Source organism: Apodemus sylvaticus, chromosome 1 (assembly GCF_947179515.1).
Source record: "Apodemus sylvaticus chromosome 1, mApoSyl1.1, whole genome shotgun sequence".
Classification (NCBI taxonomy): domain Eukaryota; kingdom Metazoa; phylum Chordata; class Mammalia; order Rodentia; family Muridae; genus Apodemus; species Apodemus sylvaticus.
In genome coordinates, this window is record NC_067472.1 from 58,054,130 (window position 1) to 58,078,517 (window position 24,388).

Consider the following 24,388-nt stretch of genomic DNA (forward strand, 5'->3'; position numbering starts at 1 on the left):
CTGTGTTTTAGAGGAAGAACAAAGATGATTGCAAGTATGGTAAACAAAAGAATCTACAGTGAGGGGGCCACTGAGACAGGGCAGCAAGTAAAGATACCCACTGCAAACCTGGTGGAAAAAACCAAGTTACCCTGTGACCTCACACATCTGCTGTGGCACAGGTGCGCCTCTCCCATGCACACAAAGGGAAAATTAATCTTTAAAAAAATCTAGTGCTCTTTCTGTGTGTTCAGCAATCTCTTCCTGAATCCTTTATAGTAACATTAAAATATAAAAATAAATCACTCAAAAGACACGATCTTTGTCAGAAAAAAAAAGCTTTATTGAAAATATTTAAAGCTGGCATGGTGATACATTTAATCCCAGTGCTTAGGAGGCAGCGACATCTCTTAAGTTTGAGGCTAGCCTAGTCTAAATAGTAATTTCTAGGCTAACCACAGCTACAAAGCTACAATGTAAGATCCTGTCTCAAAAAATAAAAATATTTAAATATTTATAAACCATGTTCATGACATGAAAAGTTGAATCTCACATTGATTTTCTCCAAGCTAACATACAGTCCATTGGATTCCACTTATTTCAAGGTGGGCTTTCATTGGTGAATCTGAAGCTCTGATTCTCAGATTGGTAAGGAAGAGCAAGGGCTCCCAGGGTGTGGTTCCCACTAAGTGGGGGGAGTATACATGGGGTGGGGGTGGGGTGGGAAAATGACCAGTGGGAGAAAATAGAAAGTGTTTGGTTGTGGTATATTCAGATCTACATGTGGAAAAGAAAAAGAGGACCACACCACTACATGCAGTAATTTGGACACATCTCAGAAACAATACGGCCTCTTCTCGTCTCCATGGGTACCCACACATACATGCCCATGCATGCACACAACCATGCTCTCTCTCTCTCTCTCTCTCTCTCACACACACACACACACACACACACACACACACACACACACACACATGAACTCTGGAGCACTTGAAAGCTGTTTGGCCCTGATGTTCCCTTCCTCATTTCAGCTGTGCAAAAGTAAACCATATTCAGAGACCTGGGTTCAAGTCTAACCTCTTAGGCCAGTCATGGTGGCATTTAATCCTAGCACTCAAAGGAGAAGCCGGTGGACTTCCTTGAGTCTGAGGCCAGTAAGGTCTACATTTCTACCCCACAATCTTGTCACATGGTCTAGCAAGGCTTCTCCGTTTCTTACAGAACAAAGATAGATCCTTACTGTGGTCCCACATACAGGTGAGCTACAAGAGCTTCCTCCAACCCCCTGCTGCAGACATGTTTCTATGGAGTGCTAATCTCTAGAGCATGTGTGGATTCTGCTTGCCTGGATCCCACCACACCCTGCCAGGGTCAGAGGAGGCAGAGCCCTGGCCCATTGGGATCTCAGGCCTTCTGTAGTCTCCAGGCCCGACATGGGAACTGGGAAACAACAACCAAACCAACAAAGTGAGGGATAGGAACCTGGCAAAGATGGGGAGGCCAAGAACCAGGATGGCACTTTACTGTAGAGGGGGAGTCAGTCAGGCCAAGTAGCCCCCTTGCTAGACCCTCCTCTGCCAAAATGGCCAACTACAGAGAAGAAAGAACCCACGTTGGTCAGGTTCAAAGGAGCCAGAGCTGCCCACTACACACATGAAGGGGCAACCTGGCCTCCCTCCTGTGGCCGGAATGAAGCTAAAAACAATCTCTCAGTTCGATCCTCTACTCCCTTCTGCCCTGTACAGTTCTGGCTCTACCTGGACTCAGGAAGTCACAAGACCCACATCTGCTGGAGTCTGGAAAGTGATCCCATCTCCAGGCAAAGGAGAGGCTAGAAAAGGCCAGAACCAGACTAGGGCCCAGCGAGGCCCCAGGGCTGCCTGCAGGTTGTGGCAGGTGCCCAGGTCGTAGGAGTGGTGACCCCGAGCCCACTCCCAGGTGGTCTGGCCCCGAAGCAGCAGCATCCCATGGAAAAGCAGCCCAGCACCACACAGCAGGGCACCTGCCACACACGTGTCCACCACAAAGGCCAAGGCGAACTGGGCCAGAGACACTTTGCCTGTGGGGAGAAAACAGGAAGGGTCTCAGGGAATAGCAGTTGGCTGGCCTTCTCAAACCCCAATCCTGCCCTCCTCCCACCAAAGAAGCTCATGCCTCCATTCTGTAAATTCAACTAGTTATGCCTGGGATCTGGGTTACATGAAAAGTCTATCATTTTCCATCTTGACTTCAGTAGGCAGCTAGTTCCTGCTGAATAATTATTTGACCGCCAGAGGCCATGAAACACTGTGCTAAGTGGAAGAAGTGAGGCGTGAAGGGCCAAGAGTCGTGGGATACGCTGGCTGTGAGCTGCCTTGAATGGGCAAACGCATGCGCAGAAAGCACACTAAGGATGGTCAGGGCTGAGGGAATCTAGGGAGTCATGAGAGGAGCTCTTACTGGACACAGCATTTCTCTCTGGAGTGAAAATGTTCTGGAATTAGATAGTGGTGATGGTTGTACTACACTCTATACTAAATGCAGACATTTGTATATTTAAAAAATATATTAAAATCTACTGAGTTGTACACTTCCAACTGGCTAACATGATGTTTTGTATCAGTAAGAGTTCTTAGTCTGGGGGAATGGTTCATGCAGTGCAAGTATGAGGCTCTGAGTTCAGATTCACAAGACCCACGTAAAAATCTGTATGTGGTAACATATGCCTGTAACTCCAGCGATGATTGGATGGGAGGAGGACACCGGTGTATCTCTGGAGCCCATTGGCTAGCTGGCCTGGCCCAGTTGATGAAGTTCCAGGCCAATGAGATACTGCCTTAAACAGAAGGTAGAAGGTGCCCACGATTGTCTTCTGACCTTCACAAGTACACACACACACACACACACACACACACACACACACACACACACGCATGCACCCATCCCCAAACCATGGCTGAAGTGCTGTACAAAAATAAATAAATAAATACATACATACATACATACATACATACTAAGGGTAGAAAGAATAGACTTCACTATTTTGATAAAAGGGAGAGAGAGAACATTCTGTCCAGTAGAGACTCTCCTAGGAGACAGTGTCAATGGTCTGGCAGTTTAAGTCCTGTTTCACAGCAGATCTGTACGCACTGGAAACCTGAAGGGAGGGGCTCCAAGAACAGCAGGACAGGCCAGAATGAGGGAAGAGGCTCCCTATACTCAAGTACAAGTTACCAAGTGTGTGGAGACCAGGTGAAAGGAAGACCAAGGGGCTGGAGAGATGGCTCAGTGGTTAAGGGCACTAAGTTCAAATCCCAGCAACCACATGGTGGCTCACAACTATCCATAAAGATATCTGATGCCCTCTTCTGGTGCTACAGTGTGTACTTAGATATAGTAATAAATAAATCTTTAGGCCAAAGTGAGCAGGGCCTAGCTGGAGCAACTAGAGCGAGCAGAGGTCCTGAATTAAAATTCCCAGCAACCACATGATGGCTCACAACCATCAGTACAGCTACAGCGTACTCACATTCATAAAATAAATAGATAAATCTTTAAAAAAAAGAAAGAAAGGAAAAACAAAACAGAAAGTAGAGATGGAAATATCAAAGCCTGAGCTGTAGATGATACCAAGGGCAAAACTGTCAAGATTGTGGCGCTGGAAGCATCTGAACCTGAGAGGTCCCTAAAGCAAGAAGAGCGCTGGCTTTTCTAGACAGCCTGGCTTGTGCCACCCTAGGAAGGGCAGAGCGAGACCAGGTGGGAGCCAGGAGAGGAATGAGCAAGAAGAAAGCAGCTGTAAACCTGCACAAGTCCTTTGAAAGGAGAAGGCAAAATAAGGAGGTGTGTGGGAACCCCCAAGAACGCCAATAAAGAGAGCTGTGCACTCCTGCTGACAAAAATAGCTCAGGCTCATCTTTAGCTCCATACGTAACACAGGTCACCCACGAACTCTCACTGCTCCTGTCAACCTGGGTTTCATACGGAGAGTAAGGTGAACCAGAGCATGAACATGGCTTCCGTGTGTCTGACAGCTCTCAGCCTCAGCAGCCAGGGAAGGGAAGCTGAACTAGGAGGCTGGCAGGAGAAAGGTGGAAACAAAGGGCTCTATGCTAGCAAGACAAGGCAAGACGAACAGTGACCCCTTCTGAGTTCTGACAAGAAGTAGGTGTGGGTGTAAGCATTGGGGAAACGCCACACAGGCCAAGAAATGGAAGCCAGAAGTGAGCACATGCCTGTAAGCCCAATATCTGGAGAGTTGTTGAAGTGGATTATGAATTCAAGGCTAGCCTGGACTACACAGCAAGACTGTATAGGAAGGAAGGGAGGGAGGGAAGAAAGGGGAAGGAAGGAGGGAGGGAGGGAGGGAGGAAAGGAGGAAATAGTCAAGAAAGGAAGGGAGGAATATCCAAGCAAGCCTTCTAGGCATGGGTAAGGCTGTTGGCAGTTGGTGCTTTTGGTTCGACAGATTCTGGCTGGGAACCCAAGTCAGTGTCTGGGGACAGTGAGGTAAGCTATGATAACTGCAGAAAAGCACCTAGCCTCAGAAAACACAGACCCACTGAGAAGAGCATTTGTGCATGTGTGTGCACGTGTGTGTGTGTGTGTGTGTGTGTGTGTGTGTGTGTGTGTGTGTGGTGAGCGCATGCACGTGCATGGATGTGTGTGTGTGTGGGGTAATGGGGGGATGGGGAGTGAGGGGAGTGGGACAGAGGTAGGATTCAATAAGATGAGGCGGCATGGTGATTTCTCTGAGTGGCCAGGGAGATTGCAGAACAAGGTTAACAGGAACAGGTCCGTAGATTCAGGAAACAAAGGAGTGTCTGGCCAGAAGGGACAAAGATACGCAAATCCATAGGAGGTGTCAGAGAAAAGAAGAGTGCTCACACCAGCCAGAACCTGGCCAGTAACTCAATCAAGTCTCCTCCCAATTCCCAAAAGGAAGACCTTCCCTGCATGTAACTTTCACTGGCTCCCCACTGCCCTGTCAAATCAGACCCGACCCGACTCACCCCATCATTCATGGCCTCATGGCCTCTACCACCCAGTCCTGACCCATCGTTCTTGCCCTAGTTCTCACCGTGTCCACGAAACTGCATTTGTTCCTTTCAGGGTTTGTATACACGCAATAAACTCATTCTCTCTCTCTCTCTCTCTCTCTCTCTCTCTGTCTCTCTCTCTGTCTCTGTGTGTGTGTGTGTGTGTGTGTGTGTATCTGTCTGTCTGTCTGTCTGTCTGTCTGTCTTTCTGTCTCTGTGTGAGTCTGTGTATGTATGTAAGACATTTGGACCATTAGGTCCACCTCCCCTAAAATAACCTTCTAGCATCCCAACAACCCATGGGCTCTCAAATCAGCCTCTCCTCTTCTGTAGCAAGCCCTGGGGTCCTTCTTGATTCTGGGGGCCAGAACTCTGCTCTTGTCTTGGAGCACCAGGTAAAGTACAGTACTTCACACTCAGCTAAGTAGCAGGCTTCCCTCTCTCCTTAAATAACCCTGGGACTGGGTCCCCAAAGCACTGGCCAAGAGAGCCAGCTGGACACACCTCCTATGGGAAGGGGCCTTGCTCCCCAGCCCAGTACAAGGGTCTCTGGCTCCCGAAAGCTCCCACCTGTGAGTAGCATGAGCCAGGGCAGCAGCAGGAGGGCCACGGTGTAGAGGGCTGAGTGGGCCTGCAGCAAGGCCGACAGGGCGGGGCTTAGCAGCACTGAGACGTGGAGCAGGGCACCAGCAGCGTGAAGCAGGAGGCACAGGAAGGGCCGGTAATTATGGAAGCCCACACAGCGGCCCAAGAGGCGACAGTGATGGTCACGACGTAGGATACACACACGGCAGGCAGAGCAGTGCCCACTACGTGGTGGCACCTGGCTTTGGCACTGGTAACAGTAACTGCAGGGGGTGGGGGCAAGGACACAGGTCAGTGCCCCCTGTAGCTCTCAGTGCCCCAGACCATGCCCAACCTCAGCCTGAGAAACCATCTTGGGAAAGCAAAAACTGTCACGGTCTTCGCCAGGCACCTCCGATTAGTGGTTACCTCCTGTGACAGGCCCACTGAAAAGCGAAGCTTTCAAAGGCTTGGCAGGACTTCCGCCGCCACTAACATCTCTTTCTCCCTCTCTACTCCAGTCACTGACCTTGTGGTTCTGGAATATTCTGGGCATACAGTGGCTTCTGCCTTTTCTTGGTCTGCTTTCCTCTCCCAGAAACCAGATCAAACATTTCCAAGTGGCTGACTCCACCACCTCAAGGCTTTGTGGGAATGCCTGAGTGACGTCCACCTTGACCACTTATTTATTTTTAGGTTTTAGTTGCAAATGAACAAGTTAGTCTTAATATATTTGCGGACGCTATGGCTTTTTAGAAAAATACAAATTAATTAGTCAAGCTAATTAACAAACCCATCACCTCAAAGTCTTCTACTGAATATTGACTATTTAAAATTGAAACTTTATGCTGGGGAGATGGCTGGGCGGTTAAAGGCATTTGCTTCACCAGCCTAATGATCTATTCACTCTTCTGAGCCCTCCCCGTGTACCTCCACACGCATGCCTGGACTTAGACACACATCATACATACAGACACAGATAATAAAAATAACTTCTCGCCTTCTTTACACTGATCTGTTTTTTGTTTCCCTGCCATCCTTTACCATCTATTTTATGCAATTTGCTTTTTTATTGGCTTATTATCTTTATTATCTGCCCCCTTCCGCCACTGAAATCAACTCCAGGAGGTCGGGCATCTGTTTTCACTTGAGTCCTCGGAACAGTGCCTGCCCGATATCTGAATGAATAAGTAGCGAATGCTAGGTTCTAAAGGAGTTCTACCTACCTACGGCTCTAACAACCCGGATGCTAACGTCACTGGTTTCTGACACCTCAAGTTCTGGGATCTCTCTAGGTACCAGCGCCCCCCAGCATCCCGCTTCTGCCCACAGACCCCCGAGCCCGACACTCACGCCCAGCCTTGGCCCAGGCTGCGGCCAGCCAGCATCACCCCCCGAATACTGGGATCCGAGCGCAGGAAGAGCCCCACGTTGCCCAGCAGATTGAGCAGCTGATAAGCTGCCAGCGCCAGTTGCAAGGCCCGGGCCAGTGGTCCCAATGGGGGTGGCCCAGGCCCCAGCACCATGACGTAGGCCAGCTCCAGGACCACGACGACGACCCACAGCGCGGTGAGCACCAGTGGCATCCGCGCGGGCGCTCCTTCTGTGCCCCGGGCCGCCCAGGGCTCCCCCATGGTCGGACCCACCAGCTTTCGGATCGCTGGGATCCCACTGCTTCCGTATTGGGGCGGGCATAGTAGAGGACTGATGTCTGCCGTGACCAATGGGAACTCTGTAAGGGTTGCATTGCGCGGCAGACTTACAGGGAGGAGCCACAGATATAGAGAAGTGATTGGCTAACTGACCAGATGTTCGAAAATCCGATTGGTGCTGCAGTCCCAGGTGTCAAAACGAAGCCGTCTCCCCGCGTACCGCAGGGGCTGCCCTCTGGTGTGGCTTGCTGCCACTTGGTGGGGATTGAATTGCAGCCCTCGGGGCGTCGGGGTTTCCCGGCTCAGCACATTCTCCCTACACTCCTCTACAGCCGCCCCGGTATTAATAGACCTGGCTGGCCCTAGCATCTGGCCCTGAGTTCTTCCCCATGCTCAGGTGTCTCCATCACCCTAGAAAACTCTCCCAAACAACTTGTTGCCTTGGTGTTACAGACTGTGAAATAGAAATAGGGGTCTGTTTCTCGCGTGCAATGCTTAAAAGGGACAGACTCAGGTCCGAGTGGCAGCCTTTAGGGTGCCTGCAGCCACCACTTGGACTCCACTTTATAGAGGAGGAAACAGACAAAGACCATGGCTGTCCCAAGATCACACACCAAGCTAACCACAGAGCTGAAATGCGAACCCGCTATTTAGGCCAGTAGTCACCCCAGCATCCCCCGCGATTCTGCAATCTTCGACTCCAGCACAATCTCTTCTCTGGTCCAGACCCAACCTCCCTCGCCCCCTATCTGGCCCCACCCACGTCCCCCATATTTAGTACGAACCCGATCTGGGGGCTGGGCCGGGCCCTACTTAACCCGGCCTGAGCGTGCAGGAGCTCGCCCAGTGGAGCAGAGCGGACCCAAGAGCCTGAGCAAGATGATGATGGTTATGCAGCCCGAGGGTCTGGGGGCCGGGGAGGGGCCCTTCTCTGGCGGCGGGGGCGGCGAGTACATGGAGCAGGAGGAGGACTGGGACCGCGACTTGCTGTTGGACCCGGCCTGGGAGAAACAGCAGCGGAAAGTGAGTGCTCACCCATTTCCCAAAGGCAAAAACTGAGGCTGGGAGGCCAGGCAGTTCTTCCCGGGCATCTGGGCAGTTCAAGGTCAGAGCCTGCCTGTAATCTAGGCTACAACTCCCCAAACCAGTCTCTGCCCACCAGCTTTCTGCTGTCTTCAAAGATCAGAAGGCTGGGAGTTCTCATGAGGGATTTAGGATGTCAAGGACACCGTGGAGTCCCTCGGTGACTCCCCAACAACTTAAAGCCCACTACCTCTCTTGTGTTGGTGAAAGTGGATTTTGGACAAGGTCCAAGAGACCTAACTTGTACTTGGGTGGGAGGTGAGGGGTTCTCAGGGAGTTATGTTCCTCTATGCACCCACCCTATTCTCCAGTTAAGTATCTCTAGACCCCATCCTGAGGAGAACATACCAGACACACAACCAGTGGATTTGGGGGTGTAGGAGAAAAGAATCATCTCATAGTCTTTCCCATCCTCTCCTATGTCTTCTGCTCCTGGTGATGTCCACAGACCCTCTACTGACAGTTGAAGAAACTGAGGCCCAGAAAATGACACAGATAGGCAGCCTGTTATATACTGTGAGGAAGAAAAGAATGCCCCACCTGAGGGTCTTTGTTCCTTGCCCCACCCCAATCTTTCCCAAGATATCCCTCCCTGTCTAGAAGCCCTGAGTCTGCTGAAAAGGCCAGAAGGTCAGGAGGAGGGGAGCCCCGGGTCCCCTTACCAGTAACTTAACCCAAGCCTCCCACATGGACACTTGTGCTGAGGCAGCGCCTTTGTGGGAGCTCAGGAGGGCCACGAGGGCAGCTGTTGGCCAGGCCAGGCCTTGTAGGGCACTGCCCCTCCTTCCCGGGATTATTTTCACTCCTAGCTCCCCAGCAGAGGGAGTAGGACACCTGGGTTCCCTGAAGAGAAAAGTATTCCATCCGAACTGAGAAATTTTTGTGGCTCTGCAGGCCAGATTTGGGTGGGCACCGTGAAGTCGCTGGACTTGTCTTTTGCCAGCGGTGCATGCTTTCAGGGGAGTAGAGGACTCTGCAGGACCTGAGAACCCCAGACTTTATAACCAGGTCATTTCCGCTGTGTTAGATGACAGGAGCTGACTGCAGGGTGAGAAGGCTGAGCTGAATGGACTGAGGCCTGGAGTGATCCACCCTCCCTCCTCCCCCTGCTTCCCCTCCCCCCTGCACCTGTCTCCAAGCATGGCTGTGGTCCCTGAGTTCCTGCAATCCCCAGGGTGATGTCATCCCTGCCCCTGACTCCAGTTGCCATTTGCTCCTCAACAGCCCTTGCCCCACCCCAGCCAGCTACCCCTCTCCTAGATCAGTCTGTGTGCCCCTGCCATAACATCTGTCAGTCTCTTTCTTGCCTTTGTCATTTAAAATATCAGAACCATCCTTTCATTCCAATTTCTAGCCATCCATGCCTATCAGCAATGTCCACCACCAACCCAAGTCCACCATTAATCCATCAACAGAACAGAGCAGATGCTCTGGAAACCAGATAGCATGGCCTGCAGATGGACATGTGGGCTCTTCTTCCTCATTCCACATTGTTTATCTCGCTGCTGCTGTAGCATCCTTGTGGTACAGCGGGTACCAACCACCCTGCCCCATCCCTCCCTGCTCCTGCATTCTGCCTCACTTACCAGGGGCTCCAGTATCTGTGGTTTCCAGCTTTGGAACACTCTGTTCTCCCCTGATACCAGAGTCCTCTTTGATGGACAGTATTAAAAAAATTGGTGCCAGGCAGCGGTGGCACACGCCTTTAATCCCAGCACTTGGGAGACAGAGGCAGTGGATTTCTGAGTTCGAGGCCAGCCTGGTCTACAGAGCGAGTTCCAGGACAGCCAGGGCTACACAGAGAAACCCTGTCTCCAAAAAAATAAAAACAAAAAAAATTGGTTCATAAACATTTCTAGGCTTTTTAATGGGCTCATGTAGCCCAAGATGGTCTTGAATTTGCCATATAACCAAGGATGACCTTAAACTTCTGATTCCCCAGCCTCCCCTTTTTTGAAAAAAAAGTTATGAGATTTCTTCATTTTATTTTATGTGTGTTTTGCCTGTATATATGTATGTGCATTACATCCATGCTTGGTGCCTGAGAAGGTCAGAATAGGGTATCAGATTCCTTGGACCTGGAGTTACGGGTGGTAATGAGCCATCAAACAGATGCTAGGATTTGAACCTGGGTCTTCTGCAAGAGCAACAAGTGCTCTTAATCACGGAGCGATCTCTCCAGGCCTTTACCCTCTGAGTGGAGGGTGCAGATCTGCTCTACCACATCGGGCCCTACGCAGGGCCAGGAGTCAAGCCCAGGGCTTCCTGTGTGCCAGGCAACTGCTCCACCAACCCAGCGGCATCTCAGAACATCCCACTAAAGATTTATTTTTATTTATATGTGTGTACACGGGAGTCCATGGAGACCAGACGAGGGTGTCAGATCTCTGGAGTTGGAGTTACACACAGTTAGAAGCCTCCTGACAGGGGTGCTGGGAATCCAATCTGGGTTCCTCGGAAGATCAACCAGTAATCTTACCACTGAGCAATCTTACCACTGCTCAAGCCCCCACACATAGGCCATCAGAAGTGTGGAACCAGAATGGAATAAACACAACCCCACCTCCTCATTCCCACTCCCATCTCTCCTTACCCCTTGTATCCATCCCATCTCTTATTTTTCCCTTCTGTTCTGACAACCATCACCCCTGCCCTGCAACCAGAGTGAGCCTTTTAGTGTACGGTTCTAGACTACATTTGGGAGAGAAAGAGAGTCAGTCAGACCTCTGTCAGTTGGCCTGTTCCACATAGGGAGTTCCAGGATAGCCAGAGCCTCTTGCCTGAGACTTTGCCAACTCTCTGTGGCTCTCGGGATCAAGTTCAAGCTCCCCAGCTTAGCACCCAGGACCATGCATGACCTGGCCCCTGCCACCCCTCCGGTCTGTCTCTCACCACTGATAGCCCAACACCCCCAGCTTCATTCCAGCAGTGCCACAGTGCAGTCCCATAAACAGAACAACTGTTTTCACTGCATGCTTTCCCGTGTCTGCCCCTGCCCGGCGTGCCCTTGTCTGCCCTTCCTGGGCCTGCACAAGCTCCTGCTCTTCCGTCGCTGCTCTGATCCAACATGAGCCTAAATCAAGAAAGTTCCACCTAGTTGAGACAGTCCCCTCCACCCCAGATCCCTCTGCATGTCTCTGTCAGTACACCTCAGAGACCAACGTGACTCTGATTGGCTGTGAACTCCTTCAGGACAGGGTGACATCTTATTAAAACTCGCATTTGAGAGTGAGGATGTAGCTCAGTTGCTAGTAAAGTTTTGACTTAGTCTAGCGTGAGTGAAGACCTAGCTTGGATTCCCAGCATCAGATAAACTGGGTATGGTGGTACAGGTCTGTAACCCCAGGACTCAGGAGATGGAGATAGAAGGATCACTACTGGCTACCTAGTAAGTTAAAAATTATATATGAAACCCTGGGATATTAAGTCTCTGTCTTAAAAAACAAAAAGCCCTCATATCCACATACACACAAGTTGCCTACCCGCCCCCCACTGCCCACCACCATTTGTAGACCCAGGGCATCCAGACTCCAGCAGTGGAAACAACTGTAGTAAATATGAATGCAATCTCTTGTGCTCAGTCCCTATTGACTAAGGACCCACTGACACAGCCCCTGTGACAGACGCTCACCCAGTTCCCTTAGCCATGACAGCTATCCGGTATTTATAGCAGGCCCTCTTCTACTCCAGCTCCCAGCACACCTGGCAATCTGACTGAGGAGAGAATTCCAATCGGCCTCCAGGGCAATTCTCTCAGGAACAACTGTTCTGTGGTGGGGGGAATGTTCTGACTTCCAGGATCCTTCCAGGTCAGAGGAAGAATGACCAGAGACTTATAGAGTCTGACTCCCTGCCCCTTACTTGGAGGAATACGGAATCTAGCGACAGAGAGATCAAGGGTTGGCCTTAGGTCATGGAGAGGGACGGCAGCTGGTATTGGAGCCGAGCTGTGGTCTCCATGGAGGATCCAGAGCTAGTGGTAGTGCTCAGAGCTTAAAGACCTTTGGATTGGCGAGTGTATGTGTAGTCATAGAGCACCCCCATTCCCAACAGGCGCAGGCGCACTCTGATGCTCTTGTCCCAGGTGGAAGCTGAGGCTGGCTGTAGGACCAGGTCCAGTGGATTGCAATTCCTGGCAAGCATCAACAGGTCACTTCTTTGAGACCCTGATGGGGTCATTAGGTGCTTAATGAATCATTCTGAAACAATAGACTGTTGATCATCCCTGCAAAGCTTTTCCTGCCAGAGTCTCCCTGGCAGGTGATCCCCACTTCTCATCTAGATATGGCTCCCTTGAGGATCTCTCAGTTTAGAGACCACATCTCTAGGCTGCCTGGACCTCGGGGAACTCCACACTTGAAAGTGTGGTAATGTTTCCTAGTCCCATCTCCAGTGATTAAGATTAGATAAAGCTGACACAGGGAGGTCCCAAATCCAAACTGGTACTTGCAGAGGCTCCAGGGCCATTTCTCTTCTCTCAGAGAACTAAAACCCGAGGAGGGAAAGGAGCAGAGAAGGATACATAGAGGCCATAGGCTGAGCCAGGATTCGCATTCAGGGCCTTGGATTCTAAGATCTATCCTAACGGAGGAGCCAGGACTGTGTGTCCCAGACTCAGTCCCAGGCATCCCCATCCCAAGATCCAGTCCCACAGTCCAATCTCTGTCTTCTGCCCTAGACCTTCACTGCATGGTGCAACTCACATCTGCGCAAGGCAGGCACACAGATTGAGAATATCGAAGAGGACTTCCGCAATGGCCTGAAGCTCATGCTGCTCCTGGAGGTCATTTCTGGTGAGGGCGTACATCAGAGTCAGGAAAATCTGGAGACCTATGGGAATGGTGGCACAGAGTGCTGGGAGGGACTCGTGTTGGAGAAGGCAGAGCTTGGGAACAGCAATTTTAATATTTTTAATTTTAATCAACTAATTATTTATTGCTAAGAATCCAATTCAGAGCTGCAGTCAGTCAAGACAAACACTATAGTACTGAGGTACATCTCAGGCTCATGACCTTTGACCCTTACCCACTCCTTTTATACTCAGGAGAGAGGCTGCCTAGGCCAGACAAAGGCAAGATGCGCTTCCACAAAATCGCCAATGTCAATAAAGCCCTGGACTTCATCGCCAGCAAAGGAGTTAAACTAGTGTCCATCGGTGCTGAAGGTGAGGAGGGGACAAGAGGTCTTGGCAAGGACTCGGGGTGGGGGGGATGTCAAGAGGTTTTTTCTACCCACAAGACCCAGTGGAGATAACTATTCCTGTCTATCAGAAGCAAATATACCTAAAATAACACTAGCTGACTACTGTGTGCTTCTACTAGCTACTAGGGCTTGGGAGGGACACAAGGGCTGGGAGACTGAGCCAGAGGATTGTGAACTGAGGCCTGGACACAAAGGTCTGGAGTCCAACCCTGTCCCCTCTCCCTGGCAGAAATTGTTGATGGGAACCTGAAGATGACCCTGGGCATGATCTGGACCATCATCCTCCGCTTTGCCATTCAGGATATCTCTGTAGAAGGTAAGGGGAGGAGGAGCCATGTGGAGAGGGCCAGCTCAGACCCTTCCCACTTCCCAACTAACACTTTGCCTCTTTGCTATCCAGAGACTTCAGCCAAAGAAGGCTTGCTTCTCTGGTGTCAGCGGAAAACAGCACCATACCGCAATGTCAACGTACAGAACTTCCATACCAGGTCTGTTTGGTGGCCTCAAGGGGCACAGTGAGGGTGGTCTGTGAGGGTGTAGACTGGCACCATCCCAAACCTCAGCAGTTGGTGGGGGCTCTGGTTCAGTTCTTGGAACAGCCTCTGAACTGTCCTGAAGTGAGGACTCAGAATATATTGAGGTGAATGAGACAGAATAAGGAGGTTGTGGAACACTTCCGGGGCAAGGAGCAGTTGTGACATCCCTGGAAGTATATTTCAGCCAGAGAAGATGTGGAGACCCGACACATCTAGAAACTGATCTGGTCTGGGCCCTAGGAATGGGAAGCTGGGAGAAGCTGGCAATGGGGGGCAAAGGAATTTGCACTTGACTACTTCTCACAGAAAAGGCTGTCCTGCAGGCGTGCTTCTAGGCTGAGGGTGGGGCATGGCCTCAGCCTGGACTGGGGCCTGACAACCCTTTCCACTGTCCAGCTGGAAGGACGGCCTGGCCCTCTGTGCTCTCATCCACCGCCACCGGCCGGACCTCATTGATTATGCAAAGCTTCGCAAGGTGGGCCTCTATCCCTCACGGACCCAGTTCTGTAGCCTGTGCCTTCAGCTGATCTTTTACCTTCCCTGCTTGTGCCTATCTAGGATGACCCAATTGGAAACCTGAACACTGCCTTCGAGGTGGCAGAGAAGTACCTGGACATCCCTAAGATGCTGGATGCAGAAGGTAGGTCAGTGAAGGAGAGCAGCATTAAGTACTCATCTGACCTGGTCCAACCTTCACACAGTCCCCACCTCTCCCCCACCTCTAGTGATATTTACTCCTGCTCTGTCCCCTTCTTTCTTGTCAAGGTCTTATGTTTTATAAGACAGGGCCTCATGTAGCTCAGGCTGGCCTTGAACTCCTGACTTTACTGCCTCCACCACACCCAAGGGCTGGAATTATAGACCTATGCTACAGTGTTTTCTGCCATCATTCCTCTTCTCCATGAGCTTTCCATTACACTCTCCCTGCCCTCCCTCTCCTGGCTTTCCTCTATGGAAGAGATTCACTCTGTTATACAGCCAAGCTCCCTGATTATCCAGGATAATTGGTTCCCATGACTGGAAGCTTCTCTGGGGCACATTCTTCCTGTGGATCCTGGGCCAATGGAATGTTCAGTCAACGAAGCATCAGATATTTTCTGAGCAGTTGCAGCATGGTACCCCAGATGCCTGTGTACCACAGAGAACTGCTTTCTGTTGTGTGTAATTTTAAAAACATGCTTCCGCCTTTCCTGAGAGTTTGTCCTCGCTCTGACCTCTCCCTGTTCCCTTTGCTCCAACTCGATCGCAACCATTCCCCAACCCAGAAAAGCCAAAGTCTGGAGCTGCTGGCCTTGCTTACTGACTCCTTCTCTTTAGTTCCTCCTCATGGTTAGCCCCACTCCCCACTTGGCTTTGCCAAGCACCATCTGTGGCCCAGCGACTGTCTACCCACCTTTGCTTCGAAGAATGAAAACCACTCAGACAGCTTTATCATCTTAGAACTTGCTGGATAACACAACTGCTGGGCACAGAATCTCCTGCCCTAACCTTACCAGCTAGCCTGTATCAGCCATCCACTGGTGGTGGACAGAGGCTGCCAGTTCTAGCTACCCCAAGATTTTACATGGTTGTTGGGTGCACCTTGTTCCAAAGCCTGGTCAAAAAAGCCCTTTCTCTTTTCTCAGGTCTTTTCTTCCTCCTGGGACCTGGAAGTCCTACCTTTACCCTTCACCCAAGCAATTGGCTCCCACCTTCTTTATTGACCAAATCAAGAACCAATTAGGGAACCAGATTTTAGTATCAGCTCCTCCCCCTGCAGCTTTCATCCCCAAGGAAATCATAAGACTTAAAGACTTAGGGACTCAGCCGGGCTGGTGGTGTGCCCGCCTTTAATCCCAGTACTCAGGAGGCAGAGGCAGGTGGATTTCTGAGTTTGAGGCCAGCCTGGTCTACAGAGTGAGTTCCAAGACAGCCAGGACTACACAGAGAAACTCTGTCTCGAAAAAAAACCAAAAAAAAAAAAAAAAAAAAAAAAAAGACTCACTTACAGAGTGTGCACTGATTCCTCACGAGGACCTCAGTGGCTGCACACTCACGCATGGTCTCACACCAAGACCTGGGGTGATCTTAGAGGATTTCCCATCATTCTGTCATTCTGAGGATATTCTCTGAATGGAGGGGAGAGTCTTGAGTTCATTCCTCACTCTGGCTTTGGTCAACATACATACTATAAGAGAAGAGTTTACCTATCATGAGAAAAGCCCTGAGTTTGATTCCCAGTGCCTCAAAACAAACAAACAAACAAAAACCACCTTGCTGTCCCCCCCCCCCAGATATTGTGAACACCCCCAAACCAGATGAGAAAGCCATCATGACCTATGTTTCCTGCTTCTACCATGCGTTTGCTGGGGCTGAGCAGGTAAAGGGGGCCCTCACTGTTGCCTCACTGAGGGCACTGCTGCCTAGGTAGGGGCTGATGGCCCAGCCTTGGTGTTAGCCCAACATTTGTAGGTGCCAAGGCATATGTGGGAGGGAGGGCCACTGTGTCTGTTTTAGACAACGGGCTTTCAGAAGCCTTTGAGCTGAGTGCTTCCTCTCATCTTAACGATGTGCTTACCTGCCCTTCTTGATTCATACACGGGCCAGGCTTTTAAGAGCTTTACAGAGGGAGGGAGGTTGGGCTGTGTGGGGTAGCTTGTCCTAAGCCCTCTTGCTGTCTCCACCTCAGGCAGAGACTGCTGCCAACAGGATCTGCAAGGTCTTAGCTGTGAACCAGGAAAATGAGAAGCTGATGGAGGAGTATGAGAAACTGGCCAGTGAGGTGAGGCTAGGGCTAGAGAGCCCCTTCCTCCTGTGCTCCTCACTGTCCCCGCTGACCCTCTCAACTCTTCTGACCTCTGGCATGAGTCTCCAGCACCTCCTTCCAGCTTTTCTCTGGCCGGCCTCCCCACCATCTCCACCCAGTCTGTCAACCCAAACTCACCTGGTCATTGCTGATTCCCCCGTTGCTCGTTCATTCACCGGTCCCTTCCTTCCCTTGTATTTAGGCAGCCATATGGCCCTTGTCTCCATGCCAACCTATGTTGGCCCCTGGACTCAGAGATTGTCCTGGAAGTGGGATGTGGCTCAGTGGTAGAGTGCTTGTCTAGACTATAGGAAACTCTAGATTCATATCCCAACACCCGCCCCCTCCCCACACTTAAGTATCCCATTCCTTCTCTGACAAGTAAGGGCAGACTCCCCGGTTCTGTGCGCCATAGTTTTGAAAGTCCCTTCCATGTCTTTGAGGCCCGACCCTGTGTGTGGAGTGGAGATGGGTGGGTGAGGCGTGAAGCCCAGCTCAGAACTCTGCCCTGCTCTGATCCTCGCAGCTGTTGGAGTGGATCCGCCGCACTGTCCCATGGCTAGAGAACCGCGTGGGTGAGCCCAGCATGAGCGCCATGCAGCGCAAGCTGGAGGACTTCCGAGACTATCGACGCCTGCACAAGCCTCCCCGTGTGCAGGAGAAGTGCCAGCTGGAGATCAATTTCAACACGCTGCAGACCAAGCTGCGTCTGAGCCACCGACCTGCTTTCATGCCCTCAGAGGGCAAGCTGGTTTCGGTAAGCTAGGCTAGGCATGAGGGTGCTCTAGCTTTGCCCGTATGTCCTGGGTGACCTTGAGTTCTTGATCTTCATCTGTATAATAGGTGAACCATGATGGAGGCCACCTTTGTTTTCCACACAGGACATAGCCAACGCATGGCGGGGACTGGAGCAGGTGGAGAAGGGCTATGAGGATTGGCTGCTTTCGGAGATCAGGCGTCTGCAGAGGCTCCAGCACCTGGCTGAGAAGTTTCAACAGAAGGCTTCCCTGCATGAAGCTTGGACCCGGGGTGGGTATATTCCATGGGGCTAGACTCTTTCCTGGGACAAAATGCACAGGACACAGGCAGATGCTCTGCAGGGAACTGGAGACAAAATTTTCTCCCCCCACCCCCACTTCAGAAATTGCCTTGCTACATAGTTAGTGCTAACTAGCTTAGAATTCCCTATGTAGACCAGGCAGAAATTCACCTGCCTCTACCTTCCAAGTGCTGGGATTAAAGATATGAGTTACAGAACCTGCCTGGAGATTAGATTTTTTATTCCATCCTGACTTGCTGTTATGCAATCAATCTGGGCTCCTCTTGGGACTAGTTTTGTTGTCTATAAACTTAACCTCCCTCCTCCCAGGCGCTGGTCCTCTGTACTCTTGACTAATTTGTCACTTAGCTTCTGTATATGAAACAGGTGTCCAAAGATAAGCCTGCCCCTAACCTCAACATCACTGACATATTCCAAGTATATTAATACAGAATACTGTATAAGTCAAATATATCACTCTCCATAAGATCATCCACTCAGGAGTCTATGAGAGATTTCAGTCCTACAAAGGAATGAGGCCTGGGGGAAGGACTCAGGAGTTAAGAGCATTGACTGCTCTTGCAGAGGACCTGGATTCAATTCCCAGCACCCAGATGGTCGCACACAGCCATGTGTAACTACAGTTCCAGGGCATCCAGAACACTCTCCTTGTGCACCAGACACGTATGTGTTGTACATATGTATGTGTAGACAAAACACACATAAAAATGTTAAAAAAGAATGACTCGTGAAAAACCAGTCTATTCAGTTAAAATAAGTGAACAAAGATTCATGATGGATTACAGCATAGTGGATAACAGTAGTTTGGACTTTTTTGTTGTTGTTGTTTGTTTGTTTTTTGAGACATGGTTTCTCTGTGTAGCCCTGACTGTCCTGGAACTCACTCTGTAGACCAGGCTGGCCTCGAACTCAGAAATCCGCCTGCCTCTGCCTCCTTAGTGCTGGGATTAAAGGTGAGTGCCACCACTGCCCAGCAGTTTGGATATCTTTATAAGAACTTTTGAAATTATGGTGACACACTTGTTTAACCCCAGCATGGGGAGACAGAAGGAGGCAGATCTTTGAGTTAGAGGCCAGCATGGTCTATATAATGGGTTTCAAGACAGCCAGTAGAGAGACCCTGTCTCAAAAACAAACAAACAAACAAAAAAGAATTTCTGACATTTACAGCTTAGGTGACCCGGGGCAATCTCTGAACATATATACCTGTTACCTCCAGCAAAATGCAGGGGCCTCTAATGATGTGTTTCTACCACTGTTGTGATGATGATGGTGATGATGCTTTTTATTTGGAAGATTATAGCAATTATTATTACTTATAAAACAATTTCACACACATGCACAGCGCTTATTATTCATTCATACAGTAACTATTCATGGAGGGTCTGCCATCCACCATTTGTCAGACACTGTGTCAGGTGCGGGGGAAGCAGTGGTGTATAAATGAAGCCAGGTCAAAAGATTGAGGGGTTCACAGAGGAATGGAGTAGTTCAAAGTCGGGGTGGTGATGGCAGAGGCTAGCGGGTCTCTGAGTTCGAGGTCAGCCTGGTCAAAATAGCAAGTTTCAGTACTCCAGGACTACATAGAGAGACCCAGTCTCAAACCAGCCAGCCAACCAAACCAAAAAAAATAAACAACAAACAAAAAGTAGGGGGCGGGGTCTCAATATCAAGAAATTCCTTGTAGCAAAGGTCATCCTAGCCGGTGCTGGGTCAGGGTACACTGACATCAGTTTGCAAAGCAAAAGATCAGGCTGGTATCTCAGAGTATGCTGGGAAACCTAACACTCCAGCTATGGCGGCCTCTAAGTGGCAGAACCCTGTCTTCTTCCCGAGCAGGCAAAGAGGAAATGTTAAACCAGCATGACTACGAGTCAGCTTCGCTGCAGGAGGTGCGTGCGCTCTTGCGACGTCACGAGGCCTTTGAGAGCGACCTGGCTGCGCACCAAGACCGGGTGGAACACATCGCTGCCCTAGCCCAGGAACTCAAGTAGGCGTGGCCAGAGACCCTGCCCCACCACCACCCCCTCACTGAGCCCGGCTCTACTTCTCTGTCAGATCCTTAGTAAACAAGTGGTTGCATCCTGCTTCCTCTCATACCATTACTTGGTAACGCCCTTCCTGAAACACAATCGCCAACCCTTTACCCACTCTGCTGCCTGTACAGTTATCCACTCACTGTCCCACTCTATGGGGAGACCTATCCCCCACAACCTGGAAACCCTCTTCACCTCAGGATATTAGCCTCCCACTCCAGTCAGCCTTGGCCTCACCATCCACAACCTCCAGTTTCCCTTCTCCCACAACCCTGCTTCTTTTTTTCTTTTCTTTTTTCTTTTTTTTTAAGATTTACTTATTATTATGTGTAAGTACACTGTAGCTGTCTTCAGACACCAGAAGAGGGCATCAGATCTCATTACGGATGGTTGTGAGCTATCATGTGGTTGCTGGGATTTGAACTCAGGACCTCGGAAGTGCAGTCACTGCTCTTAACCACTGATCCATCTCTCCACCCCCACAACCCTACTTCTCCAACACCAGGCGCCACATCATGCAGGACACCTCCAGGACTGAGGATCCCGAGTGCCAGTCTTCCTGAAGGAACACACTGAGAGCCCTGGAAGAACAGCTCCTCGGCTCCACGCTTGCTCTGGCTACCTAACCCCATAGCTCCCGCACCCTCACCTTGCCTTGGGTCCCACCAGGGTCTGACTCTACGCTCATTCCCCTTTTGCCCCATCAGTGAGCTGGACTACCATGAGGCAGCCTCGGTGAACAGCCGCTGCCAAGCCATCTGTGACCAGTGGGATAACTTGGGTACACTGACCCAGAAGAGGAGGGACGCACTAGAGGTGGGCAGGAGGGCCGGGGGACTGAGGGCAAGGTGACTAGGCCAGCAAGCTGGAAAGGATGTGACCCATGGTCCCTCTGGCCTCTAGAGGATGGAAAAACTCCTGGAAACCATTGACCAGCTGCAGCTGGAGTTTGCTCGGCGGGCAGCCCCCTTCAATAACTGGCTGGATGGGGCTATTGAGGACCTGCAGGACGTGTGGCTAGTGCACTCTGTGGAGGAGACCCAGGTGAGTGAAGACATTAGGGAAAAGTATGAGAGGCACTGGATGTGATGAGAGGAAAACTGGTCTCACATCTCATCAACCAAACCTTTGGGTTTCTGCATAATAGAAATAGGAAGCAGGAAAAACGAACAAACAACTCAGTTATGGAGTGCTGGGTGAGAGGCAGGGGCATGGGCTTTTGGACCAGTCCTGAACCAACTACTAGGTGTCCTAGCTCCCTGTTCTGCTGCCTGTGATAAATGGGTATGCTGGCTGAATCTTCCTGTTTCCGCAGAGCCTGCTAACAGCACACGAACAGTTCAAGGCAACATTGCCTGAGGCTGACCGAGAGCGAGCCGCCATCCTGGGCATTCAAGGAGAGATCCAGAAGATCTGCCAAACATACGGACTGCGGCCCAAGTCCAGCAACCCCTACATCACCCTCAGTCCGCAGGACATCAACAATAAGTGGGACACAGTGAGTGCCACCAGCAGCCCTGTGTGGTCCCCACTTGATCTCCCACATTTCAATCAAGGAGGTCTCTGATGACCCAAGATATGGGGAGTAAAGCCCACTCCCATGCATCTGGGGCCCACACAGATTCCACGTGGCACTGCATAAACCTCCAACATCATCCCTCTATCAGGTCTGATAGACATAATAGAATATTGTTTGTATGCCATCCACAAGCCCACCTATATGTCATTGGCCCCATTTTACAGAGGAGAAACTGAAGTCTATAAATATGAAGTCATTTGTCTCAGAGTTTATCCACATATCCCAACTTGGCTCATGAGAACAAAAACTGAGGTTTGAGGTCCTGAAGGCCATCTTGTCTCAGCACCCTCTCCTGGCGCCCACAGTTGGCTATGGTATGATCACTCTCCTCCCCAGGTCAGAAAGCTGGTACCCAGCCGTGACCAGACACTGCAAGAGGAGCTGGCCCGGCAGCAGGTGAATGAAAGACTCCGGCGCCAGTTTGCAGCCCAGGCCAATGCTATAGGACCCTGGATTCAGGGAAAGGTGGAGGTAAGGGCTTAGAGAGCTGGGCTGGCACAGGTATTGGGATGAGGACTGGCTCCATGGGGAGCCGAGAGTTCTTATTCTGCCTGGGTACCCTTGCAGGAAGTAGGGCGACTGGCAGCTGGGCTGGCCGGCTCTCTGGAGGAACAGATGGCAGGTCTGCGACAGCAGGAACAGAACATCATCAATTACAAGAGCAACATCGACCGGCTGGAGGGTGACCACCAGCTGCTGCAGGAGAGCCTAGTCTTTGACAACAAGCACACAGTCTACAGCATGGAGGTGGGGCTCTAACCCTTGGGAGAAAGGCTGGCCTGATCACAGCTGGCTTGTCTGTACTGCAGGGTTGCCAATCAGCCTGGCAACCATGTGGAGGCCAGCCAGTCACACCTGGTAATGTCTTTATGACAATTTGTCTAACCTGCAATGCAAAGTGTCTAGGCTAGGTATGGTAATGCCTATCTCTTATGCCATCACTTAAGTATCAGGAGTTCAAGATCATTCTCAGCTATGTAGCAAGTTCAAGATCAGCTTGGGCTTTATGACACAGGAAGGAAAAAGGGAGGGAGAAAAGAGACTTGTTCAAAGTCACAAAGTATTCTAAACTCAAGATTGGCCATGCTGGTCAATCAATACTTAATCAAACTTTAAGACAGAAAGGGCTGCTTCGAGTCATTTAAGGGGATCTTGAGGTAGTAGGGTTAAGACGTCCAATAAGGGGGAGGATTTGCCCAATGACACACAGTGGATTAAGAGTACAATTAACTAGACAGCTAGGTATGGTTGTGCATGTCTTTAATCACAGCATTTGAGATGCAAAGGCAGGTGGATCTCCGTGAGTTTGAGGTCAGCCTGATCTATAGAGAGAGTTCCAGTTCGGCCAGGGCTACATAGAGACCCCGTCTCCAAATAAACAAAAACTGGAATAAAACTGGAGTAAGGACCAAGCCCTGGCCACTCACTGCCCGGTCTCTCGCTTTCTAGCACATTCGCGTGGGCTGGGAGCAGTTGCTCACCTCCATTGCCCGCACCATCAACGAGGTAGAGAACCAGGTACTGACCCGAGATGCCAAGGGCCTGAGCCAGGAGCAGCTCAACGAGTTCCGCGCATCCTTCAACCACTTTGACCGGGTCAGTGGGGGTTCAGTTCTGTGGGCTAACAGACTTGTGAGCTAGTGGGATTTAGAGACCAAGCCTGGTATCCATTTGCCCTCAACAGAAGCGGAATGGGATGATGGAGCCGGATGACTTCCGAGCTTGCCTCATCTCCATGGGATATGATCTGGTGAGTCCCATGGCCACTTCAGAAGTGTCATCAGATCCCCTCCTTCTGCCTGGCCGCCTCTTCACACAAATGATCTTTTCTGCTCATCACACTCACACAAAGGCTATCTTAGACACTGAAGGGTAAATTAACTAGTCCTACGTGACCTTAGCTTGGACCACTTTCCCCTCTAAGGAACAATGCTAAGTTGTAAAATATCTGAACCATGAAGCAAAAGGGGGAATTGCCACAGGCAAATGGCTACTTTTTTCTGCCTAGCATGAAGGACTCCCTAAAGCCAAGCTGCCTGATATCTTGGGAAGATGGTAACTTGTCACTGGGGTGATGATATAAGACAAGTATGAAAAATCCCCAGGAGGGGACATGAGGAGCAAGACCTCTTGCCTTTAGCATGTATGGACACAGTGCCTGACCCCTATCTCTGCAGGGAGAAGTGGAGTTTGCTCGAATCATGACCATGGTGGACCCCAATGCAGCTGGGGTTGTGACCTTCCAGGCCTTCATTGACTTCATGACCCGAGAGACTGCTGAGACAGACACAGCTGAACAAGTGGTAGCCTCCTTCAAAATCCTGGCAGGAGACAAGGTGACTCACTCGGTGGAGGGGCTGGAAGGCTAGGCCATGACCCCAGACCCATGGGCTCTGAATGTCTCCTCTTTTCCAGAGCTACATTACCCCGGAAGAACTGCGGCGAGAGCTCCCAGCGGAGCAGGCTGAGTACTGCATCCGTCGGATGGCACCCTACAAAGGGTCTGGGGCTCCACCTGGAGCTCTGGACTATGTGGCTTTCTCTAGTGCCCTCTATGGAGAGAGTGACCTCTGACAGTCTTAGTGGAAAAGGAGAGAGGTCATTTCTGTGGTGGATTCCACAGTCCCTCAGAACAAGGGCTTCAAATCATCCAGTACCATGTTTCTGAATAAAGATCAAGCTGTGGGCCTCTCCCATCTGCTGTTTGTTTGTTTTTTAGATTTATTTATTTTATATAAGTACATTGCTGCTGTCTTCAGATACACCAGAAGAGGGCACTGGATCCCATTACCAATGGATATGAGCCACCATGTGGTTGCTGGGATTTGAACTCAGGACCTTTGGAAGAGCAGTCAGTGCTCTTAACTGCTGAACCACCTCTCCAGCCCTGC

The 24,388-nt window shown here is 50.6% G+C and overlaps 2 protein-coding genes across 2 annotated transcripts; one reads left to right on the forward strand and one right to left on the reverse strand.

Annotated features, from left to right (window-relative positions):
• Positions 1 to 300: 300 nt before the first annotated feature.
• Positions 301 to 7,251, reverse strand: Zdhhc24 (zinc finger DHHC-type containing 24). Its single transcript, XM_052193230.1, has 3 exons — positions 6,918 to 7,251; positions 5,571 to 5,848; positions 301 to 2,041 (listed from the first exon to the last, which is right to left on the reverse strand). The coding sequence occupies exons 1-3, from the start codon at positions 7,196 to 7,198 to the stop codon at positions 1,746 to 1,748; spliced, it is 855 nt and encodes a 284-aa protein (XP_052049190.1). The 5' UTR covers positions 7,199 to 7,251; the 3' UTR covers positions 301 to 1,745.
• Positions 7,252 to 8,046: 795 nt separating this feature from the next.
• On the forward strand, positions 8,047 to 24,186 carry Actn3 (actinin alpha 3). Its single transcript, XM_052193239.1, has 21 exons — positions 8,047 to 8,239; positions 12,978 to 13,092; positions 13,344 to 13,463; positions 13,731 to 13,817; positions 13,902 to 13,989; positions 14,434 to 14,512; positions 14,596 to 14,677; positions 16,311 to 16,396; positions 16,706 to 16,798; positions 17,349 to 17,579; positions 17,704 to 17,851; positions 19,722 to 19,872; positions 20,626 to 20,734; positions 20,822 to 20,962; positions 21,234 to 21,416; positions 21,834 to 21,968; positions 22,065 to 22,244; positions 22,947 to 23,093; positions 23,182 to 23,247; positions 23,675 to 23,833; positions 23,913 to 24,186. Exons 1-21 carry the CDS (start codon positions 8,096 to 8,098, stop codon positions 24,069 to 24,071), a joined length of 2,703 nt encoding a protein of 900 aa, XP_052049199.1. The 5' UTR covers positions 8,047 to 8,095; the 3' UTR covers positions 24,072 to 24,186.
• The last annotated feature ends 202 nt before the right edge of the window (positions 24,187 to 24,388 follow it).

Bases quoted from the DNA above. Each gene is read 5' to 3' on its own strand.
- Zdhhc24 (XM_052193230.1), bottom strand. From the start codon at position 7,198: ATGGGGGAGCCCTGGGCGGCCCGGGGCACAGAAGGAGCGCCCGCGCGG. The intron at 5,849-6,917 runs GTGAGTGTCGGG...CACCCCCTGCAG, and splicing joins AGCCTGGGCCAAGGCTGGGC to TTACTGTTACCAGTGCCAAA. The intron at 2,042-5,570 runs GTGGGAGCTTTC...TTCTCCCCACAG, and splicing joins CTGGCTCATGCTACTCACAG to GCAAAGTGTCTCTGGCCCAG.
- Actn3 (XM_052193239.1), top strand. From the start codon at position 8,096: ATGATGATGGTTATGCAGCCCGAGGGTCTGGGGGCCGGGGAGGGGCCC. The intron at 17,580-17,703 runs GTAAGCTAGGCT...TTTTCCACACAG, and splicing joins CAGAGGGCAAGCTGGTTTCG to GACATAGCCAACGCATGGCG. The intron at 17,852-19,721 runs GTGGGTATATTC...CTTCCCGAGCAG, and splicing joins GCATGAAGCTTGGACCCGGG to GCAAAGAGGAAATGTTAAAC.